The sequence below is a fragment of the Drosophila rhopaloa genome, unplaced genomic scaffold, assembly GCF_018152115.1.
Source record: "Drosophila rhopaloa isolate 14029-0021.01 unplaced genomic scaffold, ASM1815211v1 contig_4, whole genome shotgun sequence".
Taxonomy (NCBI): Eukaryota; Metazoa; Arthropoda; class Insecta; order Diptera; family Drosophilidae; genus Drosophila; species Drosophila rhopaloa.
In genome coordinates, this window is record NW_025335134.1 from 170,886 (window position 1) to 194,362 (window position 23,477).

At 37.3% G+C, this 23,477-nt stretch overlaps 1 protein-coding gene and 1 long non-coding RNA gene across 3 annotated transcripts in view; one reads left to right on the plus strand and one right to left on the minus strand.

The window, feature by feature from the left end:
- The window catches only part of LOC108038995 (protein argonaute-3), a 555,323-nt gene that overhangs the window by 58,854 nt on the left and 472,992 nt on the right, over positions 1-23,477 (plus strand). For both annotated transcript variants that reach the window (XM_044461511.1, XM_044461512.1), the window contains exon 3: positions 3,870-5,281. In XM_044461511.1, coding sequence (XP_044317446.1) covers positions 3,870-5,281 — 1,412 coding nt within the window. The remainder of the gene's footprint in view (positions 1-3,869; positions 5,282-23,477) is intronic.
- LOC123038052 lies at positions 9,510-9,975 on the minus strand. Its single transcript, XR_006417737.1, has 2 exons — positions 9,747-9,975; positions 9,510-9,687 (listed from the first exon to the last, which is right to left on the minus strand). It is a non-coding gene; the product is annotated as an uncharacterized LOC123038052 (long non-coding RNA).

A 23,477-nucleotide genomic window follows, 5' to 3' on the forward strand; every position in this document is an offset into this window, starting at 1 on the left:
GCCCACTATATCCTATAGCTGCCATATAACTGAACGATTGGAAATACCATAACTTACTGAAATTTCTGCAAGGGTATATCAACTTCGGCTCCGCCCGAAGTTAGCTTTTCTTGTTAAATGTTAATATCGGTATCAGTAGAGAACGGTAGAATAAAAAAGTTTTCAGTTTAGTTTTTCGGTGCACAAAAAACAATGGAAACGAGTTTTCAAAACTTCAACGTGCTAAAATAAAAACTGGAAACTTTGGTATCTCAAGAATTATTGATTGAAATGAAGTTAAAGCAATAAGAAACCGGGGGATAGGGTTCATAAATTTCGTCGGATAGTTTGCCGCTTTGTCAGCATTTGTAAACTTGCTTTTCACGGAAGATGGGCGGACAATCTTAATTACATCTACTGCAGGTTTTGGCATTGACGCGCACTTTGCAGAGTTCACCACCAGGCATCCCCAGTTTTAGTGCCAATACAGGTTGAGCTCGCTCTTCCTAAAGCGGCTTTCAGCCACTGTTCGATTTTAATTATTTTTGTGTTCCACAAGAGAAAAGGTCCACTTGGCAAGCGAACACCGCTAGAGACTGACCAGGGATCTTAACCGGAGTGACTCTCGGCTCTGTCCGATTTAAACCATAGAGAGGTGAGAGGTAATGTGGTCGAGAACGGAGTTAATAGGATTTTTGTGTGGAGAATTGTGCAGAGATTTGTGTAGAGCAACTATTTAGATGTGGCTGAACAAATCGCATATAGTTACCCTGTGGCTTTCCGGGACTGCTTATTACAGGGGATTCGCCATGAGCCGTTCGCTATCCGCAACCTGGGACTCGCTCGGTTGCCTCTGCTAGGCTAAAAATCGCAGTCGGAAAGATGTTCTAGGCCCAAGGAACAGCAAATTACCCTTGTAAGATAGGTTGTACTCCCGTTAATTATTTTTGTAAGACGCCAAATTTCCTTTTTTTTTGGCTATCTAAAAACTCAGCTCGACATTTTATTTCTATGGAATCGAAACTTATTAAACTACCATGCAGGGGATAAGGTTATATTTCAGTTCGATTAGAAGTGTGTGTGACATGCGCAACAAGTTTTTGTAAATATCAACAGGAACTGTGTGCACCACAGACCTTAGGGCTCTTAGCAGCAGACCCGGACACTTCGTGTGCGTTTGGGTTTTTTGCGCTCTCATTCTAATTCTCATTTTGGTGCTCCCGTACATGATACAGTAACATAAGGTAGTCTCGTCGGCGAAATCTGGTACTTCTACTATCATTACAATGAGTGCGAGAGAAATGGGAACTGTTTAGTAAGTGCGAGCAGAGCGACAATAGAATGTGTGGACTAACCCTTAGATGGTTCAGGGGGTTTCTTTTGCCTTTCATAATAAATGGAGTTTATTTTACTACTGTGAGCAAAAAGTAAGGTGAATTTTCAATTTAAAATTCGCGGGCTTAAGATGGCGGATTATTTCTTTTTTTCGTGAGTTGGCAGGACTGTTGATGACATCTGGCGGTAATTTCATGTCAATGTCAGCTTGTGTTTACCAAACGATCAAGAGTGTATTTGTCGATTTTTACAATGTCTGATTTAATTGAGCAGAGAAGTGCCATCAAATTTTGTTTGCGGAATGAAATTTTGGCTGCGGAAACATAGAGGATGTTGCGGAAGGCCTTTGGTGATTCTACCATGTCCCAGAAAAATGTTTATAAATGGTACAAAGACTACAATGAGGGTCGGGAACATGCTGATGACTTAGAGCGCTCCGGACTACCATCGACGTCAACAGATGACCAACACGTCAATGGAGTGAAGGAATTTGTGCTCAAAAATCGTCGGTTGACTGTTAGACCCCTTACTGATCTGAATATCAGAAGGATCTGTGAAAACCATTTTGAAAGACCATTTGGGCCTACGAAAAGTCAAATCTCGATTGGTACCGAAAACGCTCAATTTCTGCACACGTTCTTCGTGACCAAATCGCCAAGAATTCGACGCACACGTTCCGCAACCACCGTATTCTCCTGATTTGGCTCCGTGTGACTTCTGGCTATTCCCAAAACTCAAGAGACCACTCTGGGGCACGCGTTTTGAGTCGATTGAAGAGATAAAAGCGGAATCGACGAGGGCGCTTATGACTATACCGGAAAGGGACTATTTGGCCTGTTTCGAGGATTTGAAAAAACGTTGGCATAATTTTTTTTATCGGAAGGGGATTACATTGAAGGGGATAAAATTGATACCGGAAAATAAATAAAGAATTTTCACTTTACAAACAAACTTTACAAACCTTACTTTTTTTAATTTAATTTTTAATAATTTTGAATTTGAAATTAGGCATTGTTATTGTTTTTGAATGTTAAATCTTTTGTTAAGATTATTATTTCTACAATATATTCTAATCTTAAAATAAAAGTTTTTTATGTCCAAACTTATACTAACATTTTCGATTATTAAAGTTTCTTTAACATTCTTTGTTATTTTAAAACTTTCGTCAATGTAGTGTACAAAAATATGTTTTAATGGTTTTATTTTTTCCACGAACTGGACAGACGGTTTCATCAGTCTCCCGTGAGACACTTCATCTACATAACTCCTTTTGTTCAGCTTCTTAACGATGTCATTCAAAATATCCACTTTCATTTGAGTATCGAAGTCAAAGAATACAGGCTGTTTCCAAGATTTTTTCAACCCACGAACTATGGCCATTTGAACGTAATTACTTGGCTTAAAAACGACATCCGCAGAGCTCTCATATTTGAAGCCAGCAGTAATCTTCATCTCATCGAAAGACAAAACGCATAGCTTATCCACTTCAAGCATTTCTTTGTTGTCCATTAGATCAATCACAAGGTCTTGTGTACCCGTTTTAATAGGAACTTCTGCTAACCATCTATATTACATGGCTCGGCGGGCAAAGGATATACTTTTTGTATAAATGGTTATATTCACGCTGTTTGCAGACAAAACGCAGCAGAAATGTCTGTAGCATTAAATGTGGGTCGCTTTCCTCCATTTTTTAATATTTTTATTTGAGTCTCCGTGAAAATTTGGCCTAAAGACATTTCCAACTCCTTATATTCCTCTAGCTGCTTGCATAATGAACGATTTTCCTTCTCCATCTCACGAATCCTTTTCCTAAGGCTTTTGTTCTCAATAAACAATGTGGAACGTATTATATTGTTCCTGTAATAAAAATAGATTAATTAATTTATTTCCTTATTATTACATGTTCAATTTACTCTGTTTGCGTGGTTAAATCGGCAAAGCCTAATTTTGGAATATTGAGTTCAGGCTTTTCTTAAAAGTCTGACACTTTGTGGTGACAACTTCCACTGAGCGGACCTAAAATGCCTTTCGCAAATTTTGGAATAATCGCCAAGTTTGCATCCCAGCGATTCCTCCCACAGCGCTCTTTTTTCAAAACATTTCGGTGCAACACACATTGCAAAAAGACATGTTGCTCAAGTTAGTTCTGTAAAAATTTCGTCCGCACACAACCTTTTCCTTCAAAAAACGAACACGCACTGACCAAAACCCTAACGGTTAGACAGCCGACGAGACTACCTTATGTATCATGAATGCGCCTCTCTGCGACTGAACGACCGAACTCGTGCAATAAGTGCGCGAGCATCAAAAAGAGAATAAGAGTGAGATAGCAAAAAACCCGAATTTAACTAGCTTCCTTTCTAGTTTTGGGTGGATTTTTTTTTAACTTTATTAAATTCCCACATGGAAAAAAAAAGCTGCTGTAGTAGTGTAGCAATCACATGTTTGATTATAATGTTCATTTGCAGTGGAATCACGCAAATTAAACTTTCTAAAGCTTTATTATTTTTTATTCTTATCTGCATACAAGATTTTTAATAAATCAATTTTTTCAGGTTCCTCTGTAAATTTATCTTGTAATTACTTAGAACTTTCGACGGATCAATCAAAAGGAATCTTCCATTACGAAGTGCGGTTTCTTCCTCCCGTTGATTCGGTTCATTTAAGAATGAAATATTTAAACGATCATAAAGACAAACTCGGAGGAACCAAAACATTTGACGGTATTACCTTATATTTACCAATCTTGTTAGAAAATCAGCTGACAGTTTTTGTTTCCAAAGTGAAAGATATGGAGTTGCAGATTCGTATTTTGTTCAAAAAAAAGGAGTCTCTTAAGAATTGCATTCATTTATATAATGTTTTGTTTGATCGAGTCATGAAAACATTAAATTATGTAAGATTTGAGCGCAAACAGTTTGATCCGTCGCGTCCGAAAATTATACCATTGGCAAAGCTAGAAGTTTGGCCAGGCTATGTAACAGCTGTTGATGAATACGAAGGTGGTTTAATGCTTTGTTGCGACGTTTCTCATCGTATACTTTGTCAAAAAACCGTTTTAGATATGCTTGTTGATATATACCAGCAAAACGTAGACAATTATCAAGATACCGTCAAAAAGACATTGGTTGGAAATATAGTTCTAACAAGATATAACAATCGTACCTATAAAATAAATGAGATTTGCTTCGATCAAAGTCCGAAGTCCGAGTTTCAAGCGAGAACTGGATCCACAAGTTATCTGGAATATTACAAACAATACCACAATATCAACATTAAAGATATAAATCAACCACTGCTTCTTAGTATAAAAAAAACAAGATCGAACCCTGACTTTAACGAAAATGTACAATTCTGTTTAATTCCTGAATTGTGTTATCTTACTGGACTCCGAGATGAAATTAGATCAGATAACAAACTTATGCGTGAGATCGCTACATTTACAAGAGTTTCTCCAAATCAACGACAGCTGTCGTTAAATAAATTCTACGACAATGTTTCGAAAACTCCAGCGGCTCAAGATATTCTGAACAGTTGGGGTCTTTCACTTGGCAAAAATTTCAACAAGCTTAAAGGACGTCAAATGGACACGGAACAAATTTATTTTTCAAAAACGACAGTGTCAGCCGGAAAAAATGCAGAGTTTTCCAAGTTTGCTGTAAGCAATGAAATGTTGCAGGTTGTTAACCTGAATAACTGGGTAATAATACATTTGAGAATTGATATACGGGCTGCAACGAATCTACTTGATCATATGAAACAATGTTGTAAGTCTCTGGGCATGAAAGTTTCTAAACCAACAATGATTTCTTTAGACCGTGATCGAATCGATGCGTATATTCAAGCATTGCGACGAAATATAGCTATGGATGCACAAATAGTCGTCTGTATTTGTCATAACAGTAGAGAAGATCGATATTCTGCAATAAAAAAAATTTGTTGCTCGGAATTACCAATACCATCACAGGTAAGTCAATTAGTGAAACGTCCGATTTGACGGTTACATACTATACCTGCCATAGGAATGAAATTTTCGCTTTTACCTCGCTGTTTATTTTTTTCTAACATGATCATTTTTAGCATTTCGGAATCATCCCTTCAGTTACCTAAATTTCTTTGCTTTTAAAATTAGATTCACGTGTCATCCATTTTCAGTACGGCTACCTTAGTGATAAACCTTCGATTGGGGGGGATCTTTTATCAAAACTAGCTAACGAAATTACAAGAGAATGTGCTAACCTAACCAGATGTTACAATTTTAGTTATGTTTATGCGTATTGTTTTATTTTTTTTATGAGCTTGGTGTAAGTGCTCTATATTACCCGCCCAACCTTGTTAACACTTTGCAATGCATTGAATTTGGTGTGTTAACCCTTAAGGGGTTATCCGGGTCTTGGAGCACGAAAAAAGCCTTTTTTCGTGAATTTTTCTTAAAGATCTTACGACAATTTCACAAATTTCATTTATTGTACATTAATGTTTATGGTTTGACCAACATTGTGTAAAAATTTGAACCAAAAATGTTTAAAATTGAGCCGTTGTGGCAGGCTATAACTTGAGCTCATAAAAAATTGTGTTCTTGCGGTAGGCAAAATATCTCCGCCAATTTTTATCTGAAATCAAAAAACCAAAATTATTCTGATAGTGAATGTGTCTCGCTTGTCCTCTACGAGCCATTTTTTTTAAAATTAAAAATTGAATTTTTTGTAGCGCTTTTCATATAAAGTGCCACTTTTTACGTACATTTTGGCCATATTTTGGCTTATAAAATGAGTTGTAATTAAAAATTTAAAAAATCCCTCCGTAAGGGACAAGAGAATTATGTCTAAAAGAAGTGTGCAAAAGCAGAAGTTGATCGGTGCAATAGTTTTTGAGAAATCATGACTACCGACTTCAAAAAAGTGGTTTTGAGAAAAACGCGTTTAAAGTGCCGCATCTGCCCAACGCCAGAGCCCGAATTGCCCGTTGTGACGTTCGACGCGCTGGGCTTTAAATTTCTCCCATTCCTACAGTTTTGCTTCGATCGACTTGAAATTTTTAGACAACATTCCTGAAACTTTGTACTATTATATAAAAAAGTTTGAAAAAAATGAATTTTTTGAAGTGTCAAGACCCGGATAACCCCTTAAATAGGCGTTAGATTCCTTTCTGAGGGTCAACAGCGTCGAAGGCGAGGCAGAGGGGACATCTGAATCTCGCACTTTCCGTTTCAGATCAGCTGGATTCACATGGATTTTTGTAAAATAACTTGAAATAAAACAAGAGAGAACGCTATAGTCGGGTGCCCCGACTATCAGGTACCCGTTACTCAGGTAAAGGGAGTGCGAGGGAGTGCGACGGAGATGGAGATAGAAACTTTGATCACGCATAACTTTTTAACGAATGGTCCGATTTGAAAAATTTCTTCTACATTTCGATAGGTATTGATAAACACAATAAAACTGCATTTTTACTTTTCCGAAATATTTAAATTTTTAAAATCGTATATAAGCGATTGTGGGCGTTAAAGGGGGCGTGGCACCTTTTTGAAACAAACTTGCGCTGCGTAGGAACTCCAAGAATCTGCATGCAAAATGCCAATCTTCTAGCTTTTATAGTTTCCGAGATCTCAGCGTTCATACGGACAGACAGACAGACGGACAGACGGACATGGCTATATCGACTCGGCTAGTGACCCTGATCAAGAATATATATACTTTATAGGGTCGGAAACGCTTCCTTCTAGCTGTTACATACTTTCGCACGAATACAATATACCCTTTTACTCTACGAGTAACGGGTATAATGAGTTAAGCGCTGCTTTACAATGCTTGGCGAAATAGAGGTTAGCTGCTTATTAGTTAAATATAATCTGGTAGCGTTGATCTCTTGTCTTTTTCACTGAACTGAATTGGAGCCTTTAAAATGTAACAAGTACTTTACGTGGCGTCAGATTTTACAATATACAATAATTCTATAAAAATTCAAATTTGAGATTACGGATATTGTTGACGTGTTCCCTATTCGCTCTTTTAATTGTTTAAATGATCTGACACCTTAAATGTTTACTCTATAAATAATTCTTGCCCTTAATTTTTTTCCTTGACTGCCGATTCGATAGCTTTGTTTCTGACGAAGAACTTTCGCTTCCAATTCAGTCTTCGACGTCACACTGCAGGCTGACTGAGTCCACATGTGGGAACATGTAACACTACCACTGCTGAAGCACAGCTGTCGAATTTGCGAACCCCACTCGAGGACAGTAACTACTTTCTATTGCCGCTCCCGCTTGCCACTCCTAATGGTGATTGATTCCGCTCTGCTTATAACTATTTTAAACTATTTAAAAGACTCCCATCAGTTTGAATCGATTTGTTAGTATGGAGGAAATGACGGCAGCTCTGACTAAATTTGAGGCTACTCTGGCCCTGTAGCTTGGCGAGAAGGCCGATGTTAAAAATGATGTAAAGAAAGTTAGTGACAAGGTGGTGAGCCTGGAGGAGGCTCGGGAAAAAGTTAACGAGGTTGCTCCCCTCCACGATTACGGAGGGCAAACAAGTGGTGCTGGATGGACCCCCAGGAAACCTATGCAGTATTGGGAAAATGTCTCTCCATCGGAAATACGACTGTGTGCCAGGAAGAAAACTTAAGGAAACTGGATCAGACCAGCTGTATCCCCAGGCTCCTAATATGAGGACACGCTTTCTGCGGCCCTGAAGATTTTTGTGCTTGGTCTGAAATATTGATTTGGTCTTTGGAGCATTCTCAGCAAATTTGGCATCATGAATACGTTGATCACTTGCTACATCTGCATTGGCTTGTTCAGCTATGCTATAATTTCTCGAACTTAGTTTTCAGGTCTTGAGTATTAATGCATAATTATTGTAGAAACGATTTAAGGGGTTATCCGGGTCTTGGAGCACGAAAAAAAGCCTATTTTCCATACATTTTTTAAAAGATCTTACGATAATTTCACAAATTTCATTTATTGTACATTAATGTTTATGGTTTGACCAACATTGTGTAAAAATTTGAACCAACATTTTTTAAAATTGAGCCGTTGAGGCAGGATTGAACTTGACCTCATAAAAAATTGTGTCCTTGCGGTAGGCAAAATATCTCCGTCAATTTTTATCTGAAATCAAAAAACCAAATTTATTCTGATAGTGTATGTGTCTCGCTTGTCCTCTACGAGCCATTTTTTTTTTAAATTTAAAATTGAATTTTTTGTAGCTATTTTCATAAAAAGTGTCATTTTTTACGTAAATTTTGGCCATGTTTTGGCTTATAAAATGAGTTGTAATTAAAAATTTAAAAAATCCCTTCGTTAAGGACAAGAGAATTATGTCTTAAAGAAGTGTGCAAAAGCAGAAGTTGATCGGTGCAATAGTTTTTGAGAAATCGTGACTACCGACTTCAAAAAAGTGGTTTTGAGAATAACGCGTTTAAAGTGCCGCATCTGTCCGACGCCAGAGCCCGAATGGCCCGTTGTGACGTTCGACGCCTGGGCTTTAAATTTCTCCCATTCCTACAGTTTTGCTTCGATCGACTTAAAATTTTCAGACAACATTCCTGAAACTTTGTACTATTATATCAAAAAGTTTGAAAAAAATGAATTTTTTGAAGTGTCAAGACCCGGATTTGATGGGTGTTTGTTTTTCTTTTAGTACCCCATTATATTAAATTAGTTCAGTTTCTCCATGTTAATATTCAGATATAATTCTTGTTCTTAATAGCAATAAATATGTATATAAAAATAATCAAGTTCATTTCAATATCTTATCTCTTTTCTAATTATTAACAAATACTTCATTTTTTCATACTACATTTTTAATTTCTTGAGAGAAGGCTTATCCTAATATATGAATTCTTAACTTATTGAAGGGTTGAATAATATTTAAATTATTAATTTGATTATATAATTTTCCATTGGACAAGACTATAAAACTATAGAAATTGACTTTTCTTTTTTTTTTACTTGACTACCATAACATTTTTTTTTTAATTTCCTTAAATATATATATGCATAATAATCTTATTAAATTTTATTTATTTTTTTGTTATGTTTTTACTTGTTACCTTTTTAAATCCACGTGTGCATGCAGGCCTGTAGCTGAGTGGCTGTAACTTTAATGGTTAAGGTTAGGTTATATAAATATAAAAAATTATTAATTAAAAAAATATCTGTGGTAGCATGCTCTTTTCGTTGTTTATTCGTCCAGTATATATAGTTTTAATTCTCATCCAAGTTATTTCCTTTACGCTGCGCTGCTGTGAGTTTTTAGTTGATCAGGTTGAACGTAGCTTGGCCAGCTTAGCAGCTAAATTATTTTGTGGTGCTTCGTCAGAAGGTGCAGTTTCATTAATTGGTGGATTTAAATCCAACCACAAATCCTGAAACTTTATGTTTTATTTCAGTCACATGTATTGATATTTTTCGTGACAAATTTTACCTGCACATATATATGTTTTGCCAAGTTAGGTTCTTCCTACGTCTCTTGATCGGTTTTCTATTATGCACTTAATATTTTTGTAACGCACTTTGAATAAAATTGCCTTTTTATATTTATTTGGCATGTGCAAAAATTATCACGTGTTTTAAGTGTACGATTTTATTTACTCCAAGAACGATCTGATTTATTTGAGAGACTCTGACCAACTAAATGCACATGCTTAAAAGTTTTCCATATACCGCGTGGGCGTAGGATATACTTACTTCCAAAAAAAAACAGATAGTATTGCTGACTAAGATAAATCAGCTAACCAAAGTTCTTTTACACAAGCGTGGCTTTATCTTTTCATCTTTTGTTTTAGAGATAAGATAAGACAAACAAAGTGACTCTCAAAACTACATATGTATATGACTTAAGCCGTACACAAACAAAGCTGACCATCACAACACAGATTATTTTATTAGCTTTTATAGTGATAAAAGAAGCTGAAAAATCGGTTTCATTAAATAATACACTTTTGAAGATCTTTTGCGTGAAATTTTCCAATTACTTTACCATTCTCTTCTAATTCGTAACAATGGTTACCGTGTTTGCGAACAATTTTTGTTTTTAAAAAACTTTGGAGCAAGCTTTGCATTGAATTTTTTTAATTTATTACTTAGAGCAAAATTTCGCCTATAAACTTGTTCTCCTAGTTCATATGTCACAAACCTGCTACGAGGATCATATACCCTTTTATTAGATATATATGCATTGCTGATATTTGCCATTATGGTTTCCCGTATAACTTGTAGCTTGTCTGAATCTAAAATTCTTTCACCTATTTTAAGACTTTCTAATTTTCTCAAAAGGTCATAATCTTTCGCATGCGAAACCATATTGTTTCCAAAAAGTGCAAAGTATGGTGAGCATCCGATTACTGAATGATAAGCAGAGCGTAATGCTGCTGAAATGTTGCTGATTTTCTCATCCCATAACCGTTGATCTGCACCAAGATATGATCGAATGCCTGATATTATGGATCTATTGAGGCGTTCAGATGCGTTTGATTGGGGACTATAAATAGCTGTTAGAAAATGTTTTATCCCATGCCTTCCAAGAAATGACTTAAACAGTGAGGATTTAAATTGACTTCCATTATCCGTCACAATGCATTCTGGGACACCAAATACATGAAAAATATTGGTACTCAAAAAGTCTTCAACGAGATCTGCTGTAAATGTTCGCAAAGGTTTAAGGAAATGAAACTTAGTTAGGTGATCTAACACAATAAACACTCCTATATTTCCTCTCTTTGACCTAGGATAAGGTCCAATAAAATCCATATAAAGGCGTTGAAATGGCCTTTCACTTATTGCCGGGTTTCCCATAGGTGGTTTCAGTGTGATATTTGGGGCTTTTGATTGTTTACAAACATTACACCGCGCAATAAAGTTTTTCACTTCTATCGCCATGCTTGGCCAATAGAAATTTCTGCGAAGTCTCTCTAAGGTTTTTCCTATACCTCCATGAGCATTATGAGGTGGTGAGTGAGCGTTCTCTATAACTGATTTAGTCAACTCGGATGGTACCCATAGCTTCCAGCAGTTTGACTCGCATACGTCGTCTCTATAAAACTGATTTCTACGATATATATACTGATCCACAACTTTGAGATCTGGTAAACGATTTTGATTCTCTAGTATGACATTTTTCTGCAAAACGTAGTCGTTAGACCAAAAATAAGGTGAATCCAAATCGATTACTGGTAAAACAACATCTATTTCATTAATTTCCTTGATTGGCAATCGCGATAGCGCATCAGGAACTATATATAGGCTTCCTTTTCGGTGTTCAATTTCGAAGGTATTATGTTGCAATTTTAACGCTCATCTAGCTAAGCGACCGTTGAGATCAGTTTGCCGCATTAACCATTTTAAGCTCGCATGATCCGTAATAACTTTAAATTCGAGGTCTTCCACATATTCTCAAAACTTCTCGATACTCAGTAGCACCTAAACATTCTAATTCTGTGACACAAAATTTCTGCTGAGACTGGTTTAATTTATGTGAAAAAAAATGCAATTGGTCTTTCTATATTATCGTCATCAAGTTGAGCAAAAACACCACCAACGCCTGTTTTCGAAGCATCGCATTGAATAATAAAGGGCTTCTCAAAATTCGGTGTCTCTAATAATGGTGCTGAAGTTAATCTAATTTTTACCTCTTCAAATGCCTGGTTAGCCTCATCCGTCCATTTATAGTCTTTGCTCTTTTTGGTTAGATCTGTGAGAGGTGCTGTTATTGTTGCATAATTTTCCAGGAACCTACGATACCAACCGGCACAACCTAAAAATTTACGCAATTCTCTAACAGTTTTTGGAGGAAGTAGATCTTTTATTGCTGATACTCTTTTTGGATCTACCATAATACAGCCGTTGCCTATCACAAATCCAAGATAACGAACTTCAGGAACACACCATTTACATTTTTCTAAATTTAATGTCAAACCTGCATTTCGCAACACGTCAGCCATTACTTTAAGCAGACTTATGCGCTGAGTAAATGTTTCACTGACCAACAATAAGTCATCAAGATAAGCAAATACACGGCTTTTAAGATCAGGTGGAATAATAACGTCCATTAAACGACACATTGTTTGAGCTGCATTGGTTAAACCAAAAGGCATTACCTTGAATCTGTACAAAGGTCGGTTTGGCACAGTAAATGCAGTTAAATCTCTACAAGATTCCTTCAAACCTATTTGCCAAAATGCATGTTTAAGATCTAAAGAAGTTATAAATTTAGCTTTGGGTAATCTTGAAAGAATTCCATTAATTTTTGGTTATGGATACGCATCTTTAATAGTTACTGCGTTCACTTTGCGAGAGTCAAGGCATATTCGAAACTTTTCTCCTTTCTGTACTACAGCTACAGGACTACTCCATGAACAAGTCGGAGGTGCGGTTTCTATCACTCCTAATTTGATCATCTCATCAATTTCTGCGTGTATTTTTTTCTCTATCGCAGGAGATACCGAAAAATATCTTTGCTTAATAGGTTTTGCTTCGGGAATAATTTCAATGGCATGCTCTAAAATAGATGTTTTTCCTAAGCCATCCCTGTTGAAATCTGGAAACAATGATATTACTTTCGTCATTTGCTGTTTTTGTTCACCACTCAGAGTGTCTGGTAAATTCAGTTCGCTAACGTATATTGACTGGTTTAGTTGACTCATTAAAGAAAAAGATGTACCAAAAGTCAATTCCCAAATAAAGATCTTGTTTCAGTTCAGGTATTATATAAAGCGTTACCAATTTAGACTGATTACGAAATGTAACTTCGGTTTCAACAGTTCCAAGAACATTATATTTTTGACCTCCAGCAGGTTCTTCTAGTGAATTGCTAACTTTAAAATCCTTATTTTTGTTTAAATATTCCTTGGCTGCTTGTCCACTTAAACACGAGACAGATGCACCGGAATCTAATAATCCGCCATAAATTTTACCAAAAATTCTCACTTCTACAAATGGTCTAACATCTTTGTCTTTGCTAAGCATTGCATCTAAACTAACCGTCAATCTTTGCGATTTATCTTTAATTTTTTTAAAAAAATTACGCAATCGTAAAGAGTTTCGCTTAGGTCTGTTCCTAACATCAATTCCAATTTCTTTAATCTGGTTAAAGATTTTGTTACGGACTCTAATATAATTTCTTAATCGAACATGATATGGTATTATAGGATATAATTTTCCTTTAACGTCATTCTGTCCTATATTTATATTTTTAACATATTTTGGCGATGGATGAGTTAAGTCATCCAAATTAATCAGTTTTTTGGATTGGAACGATAGATGGTGTTGTCATATCCATTCGACCTTCTGTTTTTCTGACATAACTCGCAATTTGGTCGTTTCACATTTTCTGTGCCACATCCCATACAAAATATTTTTCTTTCAAATTGACAATCTATGAATTTATGTCCATATTTTCTACAATTCCAACACAGTATTTTCATATCATCAGCTTTATCTCCTTTTATTTCACAAATTTCATTTTCCATTAAATAATCGTTCATACTTCGATCGTCTATACATATTTCATTTACTTTTCGATTAATCTTTGTATTATAAATATTGTTAAATTCCTCACTAAAAGCTTCTCTTCGTGTTACAAGATTTCGTAAGTTACCTAAAGAATTTATTTCCAAATAGAAAAGCTCTTTTCGCAGAAAAGGTCTTAGGTTACGTTTAAGTACTGAAACTAATTGACTTTCGCTTATTGGATATTGTAACCGATCTACCAACAACATAATTGCATTATGGAATTCATCAAAACTCTCATTGGGTTGTTGCTTTCTATCCCTTATTAATTCTCTTACGTCGTCATCTGACAATGGATCGTGAAAATAAGAACTAAGAGAGCTGCAGAGACTTTTCCATACTACTTTGTCAACCGTACGCCTATACCTCCAGAACCATTCACTCGCTCTCCCACTAAAAAGTATGTGGATATGATCGCACAAAATTTCAAATTTACCATCCAAACAATCATTTGTCAAGGCAGTCACCATATAAATAAATTTTCCAACAGACATACCATTTCTAGAACCATTATACTGTAATTTCCAACCACTTATAACATTTACTATTTTTCCAATATCTGCACTGATGCTATTACTTCTGCTCATTCTTTCTTGATTATTTTGGCCTTGAGAAACACTTGGAAAGAAAGGAGGAGCTTCTCCATTTAATCCTACAGGAGTTATACTTCTACCCCACTCTGGTTCAATATTAGCTGCAGTTTCAATTGATCTTCGATTGATCTGATCTGTTGTCATTCTAGAAATTTGTCGTGAAAGCCCTTCAATAGTTAAATTCATTTGGTCAAGTTGTGAATTAACTCGACGTTCTATCTGATTTACTATTCTTTGCTCTACTGAATTCAAATACCTATTATCCTCAGAATTATAAGGATTTTCTATATTTTCGTCTCTAGGTGTAACTTGGACGTTATTAGCGGCTGTTACCTCTGACTCGGGTACTCTTTTCTTTTTCTTCTTTTGTCCGCTCGATAATAACAATCTTCCGTTGGAATCGGTTTCCCTGTTTTGCTCTAAACCTTCTCTTGGAACGACTTCCATAAGACTATTTCTTGTTACGTTATGGTAACAAACCGGGCATATACGAGAACTATCAAGCCAATTCAATATACACAATCTGTGAAAAGTATGCATACATCTAGTAATTAATCTCATATCTAATTGCGTCATTGGCTGAGAACATATTTCACAACTACTTTCATTGTTTGGCATACTTGGCCGATCTAAACTGTGTCTCACTGACATTTTGCTCTAATTTATTTCACTCACAGTGACGAATTCTCAAAAGTTTCTTTCTTTCAGGGGTATTAATAAAAAAACAAAACACATCATTTTTTTTTTATATACGCAAAACTTAAACTTTTCCCACAATTATTTAAATATTTTGTCTTTAATAAGGACGGTACGTTAATGCAAAAGGAAAATTGTTCCGGGCAGTAAAGTTAATGACTAGCATAATAACCTTAAATAAATCCATAGGCAATGTTACATCCCTATCACAAAATTCTTATTTTAGCTCATAAAACAATTGTTTTCGCATACTTCGGACGGCTATGTACAGTATTGTACCACTACATCAGCTGTATTCCAGAGGTTTCTCCAACAATGATTTTAATTGCTTAGACATAGCTTTGAACGAATAAGGCTTAACGGATGTTGGTGTTAAATTCAAAAATTTTCTTTATTAATTTTAATGCCTTTGTTTGTTCTTTTTGCCTACACTTTGGGCGCCACTTTTGTAATGATTCTCGTGGCAACAAGAGTTGCCTTTTAACTAGATTTTTGATTTAAGAGCGGTTAGCACTGGGACGTTTTCGGCTAAGACTTCGTCGGATTGGGGGGGATCTTTTATCAAAACTAGCTAACGAAATTACAAGAGAATGTGCTAACATAGCCAGATGTTACAATTTTAGTTATGTTTATGCGTATTGTTTTATTTTTTTTTATGAGCTTGGTGTAAGTGCTCTATATTACCCGCCCAACCTTGTTAACACTTTGCAATGCATTGAATTTGGTGTGTTAACCCTTAAGTGATTTGATGTGTGTTTGTTTTTCCTTTAGTACCCCATTATATTAAATTAGTTCAGTTTCTCCATGTTAATATTCAGATATAATTCTTGTTCTTAATAGCAATAAATATGTATATAAAAATAATCAAGTTCATTTCAATATCTTATCTCTTTTCTAATTATTAACAAATACTTCATTTTTTCATACTACATTTTTAATTTCTTGAGAGCAGGCTTATCCTAATATATATATTCTTAACTTATTGAAGGGTTGAATAATATTTAAATTATTAATTTGATTATATAATTTTCCATTGAACAAGACTATAAAACTATAGAAATTGACTTTTCTTTTTTTTTACTTGACTACCATAACATTTTTTTTTTTAATTTCCTTAAATATATATATGCATAATAATCTTATTAAATTTTATTTATTTTTTTGTTATGTTTTTACTTGTTACCTTTTTAAATCCACGTGTGCATGCAGGCCTGTAGCTGAGTGGCTGTAACTTTAATGGTTAAGGTTAGGTTATATAAATATAAACAAGAGAGAACGCTATAGTCGGGTGCCCCGACTATCAGATACCCGTTACCCAGTAAAGGGAGTGCGAGGGAGATGGAGATAGAAACTTTGATCACGCATAACTTTTTAATGAATGGTCCGATTTGAAAAATTTCTTCTACATTGCGATAGGTATTGATAAACACAATAAAACTGCATTTTTACTTTTCCGAAATATTAAAATTTTTAAAATCGTATATAAGCGATTGTGCGCGTTAAAGGGCCGTGGCACCTTTTTGAAACAAACTTGCGCTGCGTAGGAACTCCTAGAATCTGCATGCAAAATGCCAATCTTCTAGCTTTTATAGTTTCCGAGATCTCAGCGTTCATACGGACGGACAGACGGACAGACGGACAGACAGACAGACGGACAGACGGACATGGCTATATCGACTCGGCTAGTGACCCTGATCAAGAATATATATACTTTATAGGGTCGGAAACGTTTCCTTCTAGCTGTTACATACTTTTGCACGAATACAATATACCCTTTTACTCTACGAGTAACGGGTATAAAAATTATTAATTAAAAAATATCTGTGGTCTTTTCATTGCTTATTCGTCCAGTATATATAGTTTTAGTTCGCATCCAAGTTATTTCTTTTACGCTGCGCTGCTGTGAGTTTTTAGTTGATCAGGTTGAACGTAGCTTGGCCAGCTTAGCAGCTAAATTATTTTGTGGTGCTTCGTCAGAAGGTGCAGTTTTATTAATTGGTGGATTTAAATCCAACCACAAATCCTGAAACTTTATGTTTTATTTCAGTCACATGTATTGATATTTTTCGTGACAAATTTTACCTGCACATATATATGTTTTGCCAAGTTAGGTTCTTCCTACGTCTCTTGATCGGTTTTCTATTTGAATAAAATTGCCTTTTTATATTTATTTGGCATGTGCAAAAATTATCACGTGTTTTAAGTGTACGATTTTATTTACTCCAAGAACGATCTGATTTATTTGAGAGACTCTGACCAACTAAATGCACATGCTTAAAAGTTTTCCATAAACCGCGTGGGCGTAGGGTAAGCTTACTTCCAAAAAAAAAACAGATAGTATTGCTGACTAAGATAAATCAGCTAACCAAAGTTCTTTTACACAAGCGTGGCTTTATCTTTTGAGCTTTTGTTTTAGAGATAAGATAAGACAAACAAAGTGACTCTCAAAACTACATATGTCTATGACTTAAGCCGTACACATACAAAGCTGACCATCACAAACTAGCCTCTCAGTTTTAAAGATATCGAATTGAAACTTTGCACACACCCTTCTTTTCTTTGCACGCAGTATATAAGTCGAAACGGCCGGGATCGGCCGACTATATCCTATAGCTGCCATATAACTGATTGATCGGAAATGCCATAACTGTCGTGTTTGTAAAGTTAGAAAGTTGTGATTTTCTAATCAATCCGACCTACCAAATCGGCCCACTATATCCTATAGCTGCCATATAACTGAACGATTGGAAATACCATAACTTACAGAAATTTCTGCAAGGGTATATCAACTTCGGCCCCGCCCGAAGTAAGCTTTCCTTTCTTGTTTCTATTTTTATATGTCTGCAAGGGTATTGAAACTTCGTCTTGCCGAAGTTAGTTTCCATAAGGACGTGCTTTTTAACACAGTTACAATTACTTGAGTGCTAATGGCTAAAGAAGGTTCGCGTTGGACTCCAAATAGTTGCTCCTATAGTGGTCGACGAAAAGTGTCAAATCACAGGATATTGGTTTGTGTAACGTGTATTCAGTACATAAACTGTTTGCAAGTTGGTCGTCGCTGTTAACACTTTTAACTAGTTGGATTTGTATGTGGCGCAAATAAGGATCTGAAGACACGACGGCGTTGGTACTGAGACTACTAAGACTGCGTCTGCGCAGGCCACTCCAATAACCAATCCTTTGCCTTTCTGCTGGTATGTTTAGGGTCATTATCTTGTTGGACCCATACGAGTGGCATTTCGTACTCTGCAAAGGGTAACATAATCGTATCCAAAATATTTACGTACACGTGCTGATCCATTACGGTTTTAATCCAATGTATTGGACCTACTCCATAATAGGAAAAATAGGCCCATTCCATCAGACTACTCCCTCCATGTTTTATGGTTTTTGTGGTGTACTGCGGCATAAACTCAGAGTTTTTAGGACGCCTGTCGTACGATCGAGATCCTTTAACACCATCAGAACGACCTTACTCTCATATGACCATAAGATATTCCTCCATTTTTAAAATGGCCATTTAAGATGTTATTTGCAAACTTCATGCGCTTAGCAATATGCCTGGCATTTTAAAGTGGTATTCTTTCTGGGACTCCATTTTAAGCTCAGTAGCAGACTTGAAAGGATCCTTCTTACTCTCATGAATCAACCTTTTGGCATGTCGGAGTGTTACAGATAGTTTTCTTCCACGTGTTTTGGATTTTTTTCTATGATTTATATGGCGTTCTTAATCATTTTATTGGAGCATCCTAACAGCCCACCAACTTTTATGTAAGAATTTCCTTCCAAAATCAATTTTTTAATAAGTTTACGCTTTTCCGCAGTGCAGTGCTTTCCACGTCCCATTTTAATGTTTTTTAAAACTTTTTTTATCAAAGTAGTTAACAAATCGTCCAATCTTATCAGCACGTACTTTTTATTAAGGCTGTTGGGCGAAATATACGATATTCTCTAAGTAACTTGTAAGTGGTGCTTTTTATACCCTTGCAGAGGGTATTATAATTTCAGTCAAAAGAAGACATTTTCGACCCTATAAAGTATATATATTCTTGATCAGCATCACCAGGAGAGTCTATCTAGCCATGTCCGTCTGTCCGTCCGTCTGTCCGTTTCTACGCAAATTAGTCCCTCAGTTTTATAGATATCTGCTTGAAACTTCCCCAAAAGTTGTCTTTCTATTGCAGGTAGTATATAAGTCGGAACGAGCCGGATCGGCCGACTATATCCTATAGCTGCCATATAACTGAACGACCGGAAAGGCCATAACTTTGGTATTTTTAAAGTTAGGAAGTTGGGATTTTTTATGGGTTTTATTTTGGCCAATCAATCCGACCTACCAAATTTCATAAGGATCGGCCGACTATATGCTATAGCTGCCATATAACTGAACGATTAAAAATTCCATAACTTTGGTGTTTTTAAAGTTAGGAAGTTGGGATTTTGTATGAGTATTATTCATCATATGAATAATTTTCAAGGATATAATTTACAGAGTATTCTGAAAGGGTATATCAACTTTGGCTCCGCCCGAAGCTTTCCTTTCTTGTTTTCAATATATTTTATTACAAAATGGCGGCTGTGTGTACAGAGATCGGCAGATACGCAGAATAACGGAAAGCTCATCAAAATTACTTTTGTAGAAGATGCATGTATGCGATAACTCCTCTTGCCCCCCTCCGTATGACTTCTCATTGGTGGCCAAATTCATTTAAAATTTTCATTCATTTCAATTGAAAAAAACAATTTAAGAATGTCAAGCTAATAAAATTTTATGTCTAAAATGACTTCACGACTTCAAGCGAATGACACCGAGTTGTATAGTATACAATTGATTTTAGACAGTAGAAAAAAATAAAGTCATAATGCTGACTCAGTCCTTACCAATTGATGGGCATTCAATTAAAAATTAAATTAAAGTCATATACTTAAAAAATACCACAACATTGTAAGGAAGTTCTTAGGCTGGGATATTGTGCTCAGGGCTCCCAGGGTCACTTACAATAATTTATTTCAGTTCAAGGACTCAAGGGAGGGGCGAGATAAAATGACCCTATTCAGACTCCGCCGGAACTCACAACGGGTTTGGATCCGACAATCGAGCAGAGCTCCGTCGTAATCTCTACCCGCCACGCGCCTCGGAACCCGCAATGATCCTTGGATCCGACAAACGAGGCTAGCTCCGTCGTATTCCTTGGCCACCACGCGGTCCGGTAACGATCGACAGAAACAGCAACAAAAGAAAAGGAAGGGGGTTTTATGGGCACTGTCACCCAGAGATGCCGACCATGGGCCGAAACCTGCAGCGGAGTTAGATCCGACAATCGAGTACAAGACTCCGTCGAAATCTCTCTCAGCCGCACGCTCCGGAACCAGCACTGGGTTAATCCACGGCCACTAAGCGCTCCGGGACCGGCAACAGCCTCGGATCCGACAAGCGAGTGCAAGACTCCGTCGTAATCCTTGGCCACCACGCGGTCCGACCACGATCGGCAGAGAAGGGGGTTTTCCTAGATGGAGACAAGAGAAAATAGTTCCCATTCCCCTCCTACGTTCACTCAGACACAAAACACGGTCAGGCAAATAGTTTTTGCGTTTTCAAATACTTTGTTTTCTTTATTTAAGTTTTGTGCAAGGGGTGTACAAAGCCCCCTGTCTCCAGTCCAGTCGTTGTTTTTCAAAAACAAAATATATTCGGAAAATATATAGTAGACGCTTACGTTTCCGTCCACAGCAAATCCAGCCAGTTGATTCACCATGCCTCCGCACCGGGAACAGGGTCGCGCACTCCATCAACATCGCCACTGTCGGTTGACATTTTATCACACGTTTCACGCACTTGTCAGAAATTTTGCACGGCGGGGCGGTTTCCCGTGTTTTGTCAAGTCTCACGATTTTAGTCTGGCACGCGCGAAGCCTCAAGAGTAATTGCCTTTTTCCTCTTCGATATCGGCGCACGCACCCCATGCATTGCGTCGGCGTCGCTGCCGCTGCGCTTGCGCTTCGGCAGTTTTCAGGCAAAATTATTTCCCCTTGCTCGAAAACATCGGTCGGGTTGGTTGCAATTTGTTTCGATCGTGCGAAGTTATTTTCCCCTTGCTCGAAAACATCGGTCGGTTGGTTGCAATTTGGTTTGATCGTGCGAAATTATTTTCCCTTGCTCGAAAACAGCGGTCGGGTTGGTTGCAATTTGGTTCGATCGTGCGACGAAAAGCTTGTGTGTGTGTTAGCTTCGTGCAGGTGTTCAAACTGTTCGAAGAGGGCGAGAGCGTGTTGGTTGCGCTCAGGCGTTCGATGGTTCAAGTGTGTGTGGCTGCTGATGTTCGAAGTGTGTGTAGAAGAGAGCGAGTGCGTGTTGGTTGCGCTCAGGCGTTCGATGGTTCAAGTGTGTGCAGCTGCTGATGTTCGAAGTGTGTGTAGGAGAGAGCGAGAGCGTGTTGGTTGCGCTCAGGCGTTCGATGGTTCAAATGTGTTGCGTGCGTTGGCTATTAAAAAGCTAAGCTAATAATAATACATGGCTACAAAATATACAAAATAATTGTGAGGGCCGTCTTACGGTTCCTCACACCCCCCTTTCTTCGGGGTGCTGGAGCGAAACGTTGGACGAACCGATTATTTGTAATCGAAATCTGGTAGGTTCGCCGGGGTGCCTGGAAGTTCCAGGGGGTGACCCACGTTTCCTGTGGTTGGTATGGGAGCTGGTGTGGCATAGCTGCTAGAAAGTTTGTATGGAGTGCTCGATCGCGGTCGCGTGTGATCTCATAGGCCGTGGCCCATTGGATCAGAGTGGTCAGGTCCTCGAAGTCTTGCCGCCTCACAAATAACTAGTATTCCGGTCGAAGGTTCTGGTAGAGTCGCTCCAGTTGCTGCGCCGGAGTAAACTTTGCCCGCTGCATCAGGAGTCGGAGCTCAACTACGTATTCCTTGCAGCTCTCGCTCGGTTGCTGGTATTAGACTTCTGCATGAATGCACTCAATTGTAGCATAACAGATCTGTACAGTAGTATGGTGTTCTTAAAAATACTGCACTCATTCTTTACTGTACAGTATACTATATAGGCCAGAAGAAGATAGCACAAAATTTTCAGTGTACTCACTTCGAGTGAGTACAGTATATGGTTGTAGTCTTCGTGAGTGAGTACAGCATTTGTCTTTTTTAAACACGCTGTACAGCTTGTGTGTTGACAGTGTACAACTGTGCAGATGAGTGCAATCAAAAATTGCCACCACTGAAGACATGGTAAATAAAATAATGTTCCTTCATTCCAATATTAATAACTTAAATATAGATTCTTTAATAACATTTAATTGTTATAATTAGTTTTAATTAAAATATTAATAATTTCTAAATTCTTTATTTTATAATAAATACATTTGAAAAGACATGGTATTAATAACTTAAATATAGATTCCTTAATAACATAAAATAATTGTTATAATTAGTTTTAATTAAAAAATTAATAATTTCTAAATTCTTTATTTTATAATAAATACATTTGGAACGAAAATACAAATCCAATTTTTACTCGTATTCTTTCTATGACATACATACACACGAGATCTATATATGTGTGTATGTACCAGTCATGAAATTTCACTCACTGTACAGTAAGTATACTGCACACCAAAACACTGTACAGTGCGTTGACTACTGCACACCAATTTTGCTGTACTCATCAACAGCTGTACAACTATGGAATGAGTGAGAACACTGTCAACCAAAACAGACAATACTACCCTACTCACTCACAGCCAAATATACTGTGCAGAAAAAAAAGTGTGCCCACTTCTAGACTAAGTGATTCATTTGTCGTTTTGGATGCATTCATGCAGAAGTCTAGTTGGTATCTCGTCCGGATCGTGTCTTCCAATCGTTGGAAGTATTGTGGTGGGAGGAAAAATTCAAGAAATTCTTTACTGAAGATTTCCTACGTCACGTCCTGCATCTGGAATGTGCGGTTCCAACTTTCCGCTCTTCCCGTAAGCAATCCGGAGATTACCCTGGGGAGTCGTGCGGTCTTGAGTCGGTATGCGTCGGCTTGTACCTCCAGGCGTTCGACAAATGTGAGCGGGTCGGTCTGTCCGTCGAATAAAATGCCCCAGCTCCGCAGTTTTTCCGCCAAGGTGGCGGAGGATATTTCCTCGCGTGCGGGAGGGTCCGCGTTTGTGTTCATTGTCGGTCGGTTGCCTGGCGGTACTTCCAGTCTTAGGGAGGTGCTCCCGGTGTCGACGCCCGGTGTGCTTAGTTTCTGTTCCCGGGGTTCTTGTCCTCCCAGAGGGCTCGGGGATTTGTCCCTGGGTGTGGCTGCTTCTGGGAATGTACTAGCCAATTCCTTGGCTCGGTCCTGGAGATCCGGCTCGAGG